Source organism: Oryza glaberrima, chromosome 6 (assembly GCF_000147395.1).
Source record: "Oryza glaberrima chromosome 6, OglaRS2, whole genome shotgun sequence".
Classification (NCBI taxonomy): domain Eukaryota; kingdom Viridiplantae; phylum Streptophyta; class Magnoliopsida; order Poales; family Poaceae; genus Oryza; species Oryza glaberrima.
In genome coordinates, this window is record NC_068331.1 from 13,235,186 (window position 1) to 13,246,936 (window position 11,751).

The window sequence follows — 11,751 nt, forward strand, 5'->3', positions numbered from 1 at the left end:
TTAATGATAGAATGCTTTCATTTATGATTAATTATTCTTTTACTGATAGATGAGGTAGCCATACACCTGTTGCTCATAGGTGCAGAGAGTGCATGTACTGTGTTTGTTTAAAATAAAATAAAATAAAATAAAAAGCCTCTTTCCTGAAAATGTCCGGTCCAGATGCCACTCGGCCACAGGGCAGCCACAGAAAATCTCGCGGGGAAGACCCCCACTCCACCTTCTCTTCCTCCGTCGACACCTCTCCCCACGTTACGCTGCCTCCTCCTCCTCGCCTCCCTCTCGTCGGCGTCGTCCCCCTCCGCCACCGCCGCCGCCCGCCGCAGCAGCCGCAGAAGGGTACTCCACCTCCTCCCGGATCTGCTCGATCGCCCCCGATTCTGTAGCTTCTCCTCTGCTCAGATCCGCCCCCTTGCTTTTCATCCAGCTCGTGGCACCCGAGATCCGCTGCCGCCGCCGCCGTCTCTGCGGTCCTCCTCCCCCCTCGCCGGTGGGGAACCCCGCCGCCCCGAAGCGCGTTGCAGGTAACGATGCTGACGTGGCATCGGCTCGCTTGGTGCTCTGCTTGCTCGCTCGCGGCGCTTCGATTCCGGGGTAGCTCGACTTTTTACGGCCTGATGCCGGAAAGGGCGTGGCCCTTGTAGCTCGATCGTGATTTCCAGATTAGAGCTTAGTGGCTATGGCTTGCTTGCTTGCTGCTAGGGGACGACGAGTGTATAACCCTGAGCTTTGTGCTAGCTCAGCTTAGTAGTATTGGCAGAGTGAACTAAAGGCGTTAGCGATTCTTGTCATGGATGGGGCGATTAGCTTGATCGGAGTGCTGAGTTTAGAAAGAGGAGTTTGGAGTATAGCCCGTCGTCTAAGTAAATGCCTCATGTTTCCTTGAGCTTGGGTTTGCTGAACTGAACTGAACTGAACGGAAGATCCATTTAAGCTAGGACGGTGTGATCGATCGTTGAGTTGATGAACTTGGTCTATGGCTAGCTGGCTTAAGCGTGGCCTTCCAATCAGTTTGTATTCTCGTGATTTTCTTTTTATGTTCTCTATCAGGGCAAGTAGGTTCTGTAGTTTCTCTAGTGTTACAGCTGTTGGTTTCTCTTTCTTAGGTGTATACATGATGCTGAATATGACTACCTTTTATTTGCAGCGTGTACTACTGCTGGACTGCCAAAGTACGCTTGCTGCTAGCCATTTCGGTAGCTTTTGTGGTTTCTACTTAACTATCGTGTTTGGCAATACAACACCTTGGACCAAAGGATGCTTGAAAGATAGACTGGATAATTAAGAACTATATTGGACTGTACATTCGCCTATAGACTTAGTCATGCTGCTGGTTGTTCTCTGTCGCTGCTACAAGGTGTTCGTGCTATTGCCTTCTGCTTCTGTGTGCTATGGTAATTGTAACTCTGTGGTTATTGCGCATGATGCTCTTTGAATTTGAGCCATGGAGCATGCAAGGAGATTTCCAACAGATCCCAAAGAATATAAATTATGTGAGGAAGTTGGAGATGGTGTTAGTGCTACGGTGTACAAAGCTCTTTGTATCCCACTTAATATTGAAGTTGCCATTAAAGTTCTTGACCTTGAGAAGTGCAGTAATGACCTGGTGAGTGTTTTGTCCTTTGTTCATTTTTTGTGCCAAATTTCATTTTGTATAGCATTGCCTTGTTGATCTATTTCCCCCAACAAAATAATTTCTTTTTTTTACAAAAGCAATTTTTTACTTGTATTATATACTTTCCTAATTTTAAGCAATACAAATTTCGAATATTTATTTGTTTTGTCGATTCTCAGATGCTCTTTGTGAACATGGGTTCACTTTTTTCTTGCTAATCGCTTTCTACTGTACTGTCCTATTACTGCTTTATATTCTTGACATGCATGACATTCTATTATGCATGAAACAAGAAGAGAAACATTGATGCCAACAAAAATAAATAGATGTAGCTCATTTCCAAGGATGTCTATCTCAACAGAAGGCTCAGTTTGTTCTTGCAGAATATTTATGACATATTGACATGATTCGATCATTTGAGCAGAACATACCTTGTATTTGTTAGGGGCCATTGTAGTACTATTCTAAGTTGTCACTGTAACACTTTACTACATGAGAGTTAAACCTTTTTAATTGTAAGTTAGTTGGATCAGTGTTTGTTTAGATTCTTTCTTTTTTTAGGTTGCATTATTATGGACTCCCCTCTTTATAAGAAGAGGTTGTGTGTCATTTGGATTAAGTAATGGAAATGCGTTAGTTTAGTCTTTTCAACCTGCACCTGACATTGCCTGGTGAAGGTTGTCTGTCATTCATTAAGTAATGAAAATGAATTAGTTTAGTCTTTTCAACCTGCACCCGGCATTGCCTGGTTATCCTCTGTGTGGTATTTACCCTGATGAACCAATATTCAACACATTTTATTTTAAACATCAATTTTTTGAGTGAGTTTCTACTGTCCCAAGTAGAATGGAAGCACACATATGATACAAATTTGTCAAAATATTTACAAGTTAAGCATAACATAATATCCATGCTTTACTTTATTGGTGAAATGTGGTAGTGATTTTTATCAGAGCTTGCGCATGCTTTCTCATTGTACGCACCTTATGCTGAAAGTAGATTAATAATAAATCCTTGAAGAGTATTCATGAAGAGTCCTGTTGAAACCAACAAGTGTTATAGAGTATGGATTAGCAGTTATTAGACAGACATGGTACTGCCAAATGAATAGAATACTAACAAATAATTCGAGTTATACTAATTTTGTGTTTATCCCAATATATGTTTATATTTGATAATTGATGCGGTTAGAGTATTAAAGATATCAGATATCTGCACACGTTGTATTGTCATATTATGAGACTTACTTGTAATACTCTCCCGTTATGATGTAGAATCCAATGAATGGGATGGGATAGAAATTCTTATCTGTTCTAGAGATGCAAGGTAGACAAAGTAGCTGGTTTTGCCATCTAATTGGGCCGCTAGTTATCGGGCTGATTCAGGATCGCTCAGTGGGTTTCTGGGCTTAGTTGGGGATTACCAGTTTAATCAAGCAATTGCATGGAATTGGTCGGTTAATCAGGTGAGGTGGCTGTTTTGGCATTCACACAAGCTAATTCCTTTCCAATTCGCTGGTTTGTGATGTTCTCCTCTGCGACTCTGCGTACTTATAAGCGTCAAAGTAAGCAGCCATTCTGGCCGATTTTTACGACATTGGTTGAGACTAGGCTTCCTACAATTTGGTCATTCTTTCCAGAACAACTATTTTTCTACCTTCAGTGATATGGTTTAAGTGCTGGATATCAGGATATGTTATTCCTGCAAATGGCATCGTTCAAATAACTTATCTTAAAAAAAGTTTGACTTTTGATCTTTTAGTGAACTAACTTTTGTAACAATCTAAACTTCCTTACTTGGAACATGGCTTTTCGTGTTAAGATAAAAAAAATTGTCCTTTGAAATATAGATGGAAATGTTATAAGCTACTGAGAAAGTAGCATTTCTTTTTGTGCCACAAGTGCATAGTATCACCTCCTTCAGTTCATTGCTTTTCCTGTCACTAAACATACTAACTTCAAATCAGCTGCTTCATTTTGGTGAGCTTGTGTTTCTATCCTTACGGAATTGCCATTCTTTAGGATGGGATAAGACGAGAAGTACAAACCATGAGCTTGATTGATCATCCAAATCTTCTTCGAGCATATTGCTCGTTTACAAATGGTCATCAGCTTTGGGTTATTATGCCTTACATGGCCGCTGGATCTGCTCTGCACATTATGAAAACTTCTTTTCCAGATGGGTTTGAGGAGCCAGTCATTGCAACTCTTTTGCGGGAGGTTCTTAAAGCTCTTGTCTACCTACACTCCCAAGGGCATATTCACAGAGATGTAAAGGTAATATTGAATCTCCACCATTCTATTAGAGTGGAAGCATAATATGTAGCAGCACAGAATTTGCATAATGCGTTGCACTGGACTCAATATGAAATTCAATCACATTTCACCTGTCCATGTTTTAGACTTAGAGACATTGGGATGACACATGATTAATGGAGAGACATGAGGCATCACATTTTTGTTGCTCCTGTGTTATATTGAGGGTACAGCTAATTGACAGCCAGTGTGATTTAAGGCTTGGGAACAATCACTGACTCGCATATGCCTCACCTTGGGATGGTTATGCACCCAGAAGTTTAGTGCCACATCTGAATCTTAGATGGGCTTTATTCTCAAAAAAGAATGAAAATACCTATAATGGTCCAATATTATAGTAATTATTCTAAACAAAGTCCCCCACAGAGTACTGTTCATCTTAATATTATGTCTTAACAATTTGTACTAGGCTACTAGCAGAAGATTGGGCATGGATTCTATGTGAACTAAAAGCCATTAGTGGATATTTAGATGTCACTAGTTTATTATAACCTAGATGTTTAAACTTGTTTAATTACTTTTATCATATGCATGCATACCTTCTGATTGTTTCACATGACTAATCATTTCAGGCTGGAAATATCCTAATAGATACAAATGGAGCTGTCAAGCTAGGAGACTTTGGAGTGTCAGCCTGCATGTTTGATACTGGGAATAGGCAAAGAGCACGAAACACTTTTGTAGGGACCCCTTGCTGGTGAATATTCTGCTGATACTCCCTCCATTCACTTTTACAAAATATGAATTAACTTTGTGTGGTCCTTTTAATTGAACTTTGACCATGATTGTTCCAGTATGTAGTTATTGATACAAAGTCATGACCATTTGAGATCACATTGAAATACAAATCTAGTGGAACAACTTTTATTTCACTACCCTACAGGCTACATATGTTAGCCAAATTGTTGACCAAAAACTTAAGAAGTTTGAAGTTTGAATGCCAGTCGTTGCATTATTATATTTTATGTAAACATATTTATGTTAAGATTGTGTAACCCCATACTTTTTGCAGGATGGCTCCAGAAGTTATGCAACAACTGCATGGTTATGATTACAAGTAAGTTCATAACTGGCAATCTAAATCTGATTTGTTAAGCTACCACAACTGATTAAGTTTTCCTTTTGTCATCATGTTCAAAACATAGAGCTGACATTTGGTCCTTTGGTATAACGGCATTGGAACTAGCACATGGTCATGCTCCATTTTCAAAGTACCCTCCAATGAAGGTTAGCACTGAAGTATAGTTTGTTTTCTTATTCTTAATAAATTTCCATGATGTTAGATAACGATAGCGGTACATTTATCACATTGTAGGTATTGCTTATGACCTTGCAAAATGCACCACCAGGTCTAGACTATGAGAGGGACAAGCGATTTTCAAAGGTTTGTTGTATTCACCATGTTCCTTTTGTCGACGACTTAGACTGTATATTAATCATAACTATTCTTTTTTGTAGTCTTTCAAGGATTTGGTTGCAACTTGCTTAGTCAAGGATCCACGCAAGCGTCCATCTTCAGAAAAGCTCTTGAAGCATTCTTTTTTTAAGCATGCACGTACAGCTGAATTTCTTGCACGAAGTATTCTTGACGGCCTCCCCCCGCTGGGTGAACGCTTTAGGACATTGAAGGTGCAAATCACTATTTATGAGATGGCATTCAATTTGATTTGACTTGTCTAATCTTTATTATACTCAATTGCAGGGAAAAGAGGCTGACTTGCTTCTTAGTAATAAGCTTGGTTCAGAGAGCAAGGAGCAACTATCACAGGTTAGATGCTGCTCTTTTGTTCTAAGAAATAATATTGTCAGAATACTACTCTCTCTGTGACACTGTCCTAAAATGACTTGATTTCTAGCCATTCCATGGAGTAGTCAGTGAAATTTTCTAGAGATCTCATGTCATTGGAGTTAACATGTGATGAGAGATCTAGGTTTTGCCTATGTTGAAGCAAAGACTAGAGATAGATATATATGTTAAAGTTGTTGATCTGTTCATCCACATTTCTTGATTTAATGATATCATTAAACAAATAGTTTTGCTAGCTTGTTTTTCATCATTTCCTTTCTACATGTGCTAGATTGAGTTGAGTTTTATTGGATTTATTATCTAAATGGTGACTGCATTTCTACAACTGTGGCAAATATATATATTTTTAAATAATAATAAGAACTATAGTTAGCTAATAGCAAGCTCATATTTTGACCATAAGTAAGCTCATATCTCACATTTATATATTTTACTGTGTTGTATAGAAATGACTTATTGTAGTCATGAATTGCACGGTGCATATAGATTCAAGTATTATTGACCAATAGGCTATTACTGACTTTTGCTTTTCAGAAAGAGTACATACGAGGAATCAGTGGTTGGAACTTCAATCTGGAGGACTTGAAAAATGCAGCCGCCCTTGTAAGAATTTGATTCGAAGTGCTAAATCTTTACTACTGAAATTTTGAAGTCATGGGCTATAATTAAGCCGTAACTTTTGTTTGCAGTGAACCTTTTCTAATCCTGAAATTTTGTTCTTCCGCAGATAGACAATACAAACGGAACGTGCCATTTAGATGGTGTTAACAGCAAATTCAAGGATGGTTTACAAGAAGCTAATGAACCAGAAAATATTTACCATGGACGGGCTAACCTTGTTGCTTCTGCAAGGCCTGAGGTACCGAGGTCCCATCGTCTTATTTATGCAACTAAGACCCCATGAGCTAGCTGGAAACAACAAATCTATTGCATTATAGCTTTACTCTAAATTTTACAGGATGAGATACAAGAGGTCGAAGATCTGGATGGTGCTCTCGCCTCTTCTTTCCCCAGCCGCCCCCTTGAGGCACTAAAGTTAGTAGTAAATCCATGTCTTTTGCAACATTTTCCGATCATGTTTGAAGAACCTTTGATATTGTGGAATGATGTGGTTTATAGCTTATTGTTTAAATAATCTACTTGTCATGTTTGAATTGTCAGAACCCTGAACAATAATTTCCTTGCTTTTTGAACCTTCATTTACATTAGATTTATCAATATTTCGCAGTCAATCTGAGAGTTTGGTAACTTAACCCCAATCAGGTGATATGGTAACAATGGAGCCATGTTTCAATAGGAAAAAGAAAATCTTAATTGCTAAATATATTGGTGTGAAGTATCTTAATTGCACCACATTTGTAATAATGAATTTGTTGTGTACTCCTTCTGTCCCATAAAAAACCAACCTAGTACCGGATGTGATACATCCTATTACTATGAATCTGGACATACATCTGTCCATATTCGTAGAAATAGAATGTGTCACATCTGCTCCTAGATTTGTTTTTTATGGGACGGAGGGAGTAGCTTGCAAATAAATTAGTACTTGTAGTGTGTGAATCCTACTGCTCCATTCTGAAGTAGTATAATTTTGAACTGGAGTGGCCGCGTTAAATTGTTTTGGTTCGCTGTATTGATGTGCTGTCAATTTTGCATTTTTTGTTCTCTTCGATATAAAAAAATTGTGAGCTGTGAAGAATCTTTACTGACTACAGTGACACAGATCTTGCTTTGATGTTTGTGGGGATGATGATCCCCCTACTGCTACTGATTTGAGGGAGCAACCAAATATGGAATCTACATCACCTATGCAGCAGTTCCAACAAATTGAGAATCATAAAAGTGCCAACTGTAATGGTGAAAGTTTGGAAAGAAGTGCCTCTGTACCATCAAATTTGGTCAATAGTGGGTCCCACAAGTTCTTAAGTGGTTCCCTGATACCTGAACATGTTCTTTCTCCTTACAGGAATGTTGGCAATGACCCAGCAAGGTGAATTAATTTCCTTTGTTTTCTTTATTTATTGTTGAACAGATAACTTATGATTGTGTTTTCATCTCAAGTCTGAAGTATGTGCTTAACTTAGTTTAAGTTCGATAATCCCCCCACCCCACTCCTACAAAGAGAACATATAAACATGCCTTAAAGTGAACAGATTTTTTTTTGAATCAAGTCATTGCTAGTTACCAACCAAGCACAATGACCACTCTATTTCGTTGATGCAAACTCTTAGATGATGCAACCATTTGCAGTGGCATACAGCAGGCTCTGCTGCAGCACCTAGCTGAGCGCTGAGCTTGCCTAGCTCATGAGTCATCTCATTCCTCTGTCAATGTGCTCACTTGATCCGCTGCCACAGGAGGACAAGTTCCACTGCATCCCATGCTTTCTTTTTTCCAAATCAGGTCATCACGTGAACTAGTCAGCTGACCAGCTTACAGTTTTGTTGGTGGTTAGCAAACTTGATTATCCAAGTGATTATTTGCATTAAGCTTTGTTCAGTTCAAAAATATATTTTAAAATGATTTGATAGATTATTTAGCGCCTAGAACTGAAACAGTGTTAAACTAGCTCAGTTTGTGTGGACCAGCTCTCTCTGTGTGTGTATCAAGTGTGTGGGTGGTTGCATGAATTCAAGGGTTAATTCTCTGTGTTCTGCAGTTGACAGTCTAGTATTTTTTTCTTTGATTCCTTGATAAATCAATGTTTATAGAAAACAAGATGGACCAAGCTGTGGTTCTTTTTATTTAAGATTAAACGAGTTGTCAGGTACAGTTTCAAAAGCTTGTGCCTAGTGCCTATGATACTGTGCTCACCTTGTGCCACAACTTTGTCCCTGTCATTCTGCCTGGTTTGCATTGCGATCCTTCATCATGCTACACATGGCCAAACTAGGTCTTGTCGAGATTGGGGATGGTAATCCTGCTAGGCGGAAACGAAAAGGATCAGTTCTATACACATGGATTTTACTTCGCCCATATGAGAACTGTAGTGTTCACTTCAAATTTTGAAATACCTGCATGAAAAATGTGGGATCTTAGCATGCATTTTTTTTTATGCTAGTGAAGTCAAACTATTGAAATTGGTCATTATTGTGAGAAGATTTATATTGTATTGTGCATTTTAGATAGCTATGCGACAATCTCAATTCAATTTGTATAGGCAAAGTACTCTTTGCCCTGTAAAATCATGTTTATGATATGCTGAATAGGCTAAAAAAACTACTATGGGAATTTAGATTGGACCTAGAAAACATGATAGAACCAAAAAAAAAAAAGAAAGAATGAAGCATGGATTTACATGTACATATTTGACAAAAGTAACACTTGTAAAAAAAACCTTTGGTTCTTTTTCGTGGCCTCCTACTGTAGTCTTAATATTTCACTCTCATTTTGCTTCTTATCATATCGTACTAACATATCCCATATTGTCTAATATTCTAGTCGGTGTAACACATGCTATTTTTTTTTTTTGCTTCTTTTCTGATTTAGGAATGAGTGTCATCAGAAAAATACATGCAACAGGAACCGCAGTGGGCCTTTATTCCGCCAAATGAAAGATCCACGCGCACATCTGCCTGGTAAGATAATCATGAACTCTATCAACTAACACATTACAGTTTTTCTTTTTTTAGAATAGCAAGAAAAAGCTTTAAACCTGTCTCTTTTATTTGTCATTGATGTAATTTGGCTTGTTATGACTGTTTTTGAGAGCAGTTGAACCTGAGGAGCAATCCGAAGGAAAAGTTATCCAGCGAAGGGGGCGTTTTCAGGTTACATCAGATAGTATTGCTCAAAAGGTACTGGTTTGTTAATTGAGCAGTCACATGAAACTAACATGGAGGGACGTCATATGCATTGACTATTTTGATCAATACTCCCTCCGTCCCATAAAAAACCTAGTACCAAATGTGACATCCTAGTACTACGAATCTGACACATCCTAGTACTATGAATATGGACATACGCGTCACATCCGGTACTAGGTTCGTTTTTTATAGGACGGAGGGAGTATTAATTAAGCACAGTATGTTGCAGTTCAGGACTTTGATTTTTAATTATTTATATTTATGCTAAGCATGCCTTTAACTGCTACAATTTATATTATGTCAAAACATATTCGAATATCATTTAATTGATACCTGTAGTGATTGGCAATGTTTAAGACTTTTGAAGTGGAGGGCAAGAGGACACAAATATTTTCTTGAAACTTTTGTTTGTTTCATGATTTTCAGCTGCTATATAGCAATGGCTGCTGAAATATTATTTGATCAGTTTGCTAGTTGACTTGCAAAGAGACAAGCATGTTTTGCCTGCTCTCTGACTGCAAAAGAAAAGATGCAGAAATGGGATTCTGTTTTCTGATTCATGTTATTTATTGCTGTTCCTTCAAATTTATTTCTCACAGTCCCTGCATGGTAATCCTCAAAAGGATTTATCACCAAGGCCTTTTTTGCTATTCTGATATTAATATTTTTGTCAGGCTTAATTAGTAAAGTGCAAATATTTTTTTCACATTAGTTTGACAATTACAAATGTCTTAGGTAGCTTCATCCGCAAGCAGCAGTAGGTGCTCAAATTTACCAATCGGAGTAACACGATCAACTGTCCATCCATCGACAATTCTTCCAACACTACAATTCATGATACAGCAAAATACTATGCAAAAGGTATTCACACACTTGTTATTTCACTTGGCAAGAATTGTTCAGAATTTTCACAATTCTTTGTTTTGACAGGAAGTGATAAGTAGACTGATTTCTTCAATTGAGGAAATATCTGGTATGTATGATAAAATTACTTTTGTTAGACTTTAAAGAGATAATTTCATTAGTATACTGATGTTATGGTTTTAATGGGACATGTTTCTGACAGATGCTGCTGATGCAAGTACAACTGGTTCATCTCAGGTGTGTATCACGAACTGTGGGTTATACTGTCATTTGGTCTTCAGGTGTAAACTTTAGATAGTTAAGCAGCTCAGAGATAACCATGCCGTGTGGTAGTAATTTCAATTTTAGGTTCATTTTAGTGTTGCACAAACATGAGGTTTCCTCCTATGTGTTTATTCAGAGTTAGTATAATAAGTGCGGATATATGTGCAGCCATCTGGAGTACATTTCAGAGAGAAGGAACTGCAGTCGTACATCGCCAACTTGCAGCAAAGGTATAAAATATTTCTTGTAGGAGTAACTTTTTGCATATTTATGAATACTTGACTGAAGTTTATGAAATATTTCCAGTGTCACCGAACTTGCTGAGGAAGTTCAGAGATTAAAGCTCAAAAACACTCAGGTAAATCTATTTTTAAACTCCAATTTAGATTTGGAATCATGAACACCGTGTTATTTTGTCTAAATATTGGATGTATTCTCTACATTACAGCTCGAGGAGCAGATCAATGCATTGCCCAAAAAAGATGAAAGGTTACGAAGAGAGGATACCCGACAACAATGATATGCACAATGCACTTGTAACCCCCGCTGTAAAATCAGTTCCCCAATTTTGAATTTGGTTAGCAAAATTATTTGTATTTTGTTCGAAGTCAGGCCTGGTGTATCTTTGTAATTTGTAATTATTTTAGCAAGGTGAAATTATAGTTATTTTCATTTGTACAGGATATTTCAATCTATACCAAAGTTAAAAGCTTGGTACTAGAAAAATACCAAATCATCTTTCCTAAGGGCCCCCTTGATTTGTTGGAAAAATGTAGGAATTTTGGAGGATTTTAATCCTATGGGGGAAAAAAAATCTTATGAAGGTCTTTGAAACAAATGATTGAATTCTATCCAATTCTTTAAAAATCCTATGGAATGGGTAATCATATGTATATTTGGAAAGTTAGCAAGAGGTTTAACTTTTTGGAAAATTTTCTCTGGGTCTATCTCTCTCATCTGATTTCCGTGTTTTTTCTGTCGTTCAATCAAACGGTTATTTCTGTGTTTTTCTTGTGTTTCACAATTCTCTGTTTTACAATTGTATTCCTTTTAGAATTCTGTGATTTTTCTATTCCTCTG

The 11,751-nt window shown here is 37.7% G+C and overlaps 1 protein-coding gene across 2 annotated transcripts; it reads left to right on the top strand.

Annotated features, from left to right (window-relative positions):
- Nucleotides 1–179: 179 nt before the first annotated feature.
- Nucleotides 180–11,417, top strand: LOC127776319 (uncharacterized). Of its 2 annotated transcripts, XM_052302673.1 has the most exons (22): nt 180–339; nt 428–524; nt 1,148–1,606; nt 3,637–3,891; nt 4,503–4,627; nt 4,943–4,987; nt 5,076–5,157; nt 5,246–5,314; nt 5,389–5,559; nt 5,633–5,698; nt 6,272–6,340; nt 6,465–6,596; nt 6,696–6,772; nt 7,461–7,727; nt 9,227–9,315; nt 9,452–9,534; nt 10,279–10,404; nt 10,474–10,516; nt 10,610–10,644; nt 10,840–10,901; nt 10,978–11,029; nt 11,120–11,417. In XM_052302673.1, exons 3-22 carry the CDS (start codon nt 1,445–1,447, stop codon nt 11,189–11,191), a joined length of 2,082 nt encoding a protein of 693 aa, XP_052158633.1. In that variant the 5' UTR covers nt 180–339; nt 428–524; nt 1,148–1,444; the 3' UTR covers nt 11,192–11,417. The 2 variants fall into 2 exon arrangements, with proteins under 2 accessions (XP_052158633.1, XP_052158632.1); XM_052302672.1 differs by lacking the exon at nt 428–524.
- The last annotated feature ends 334 nt before the right edge of the window (nt 11,418–11,751 follow it).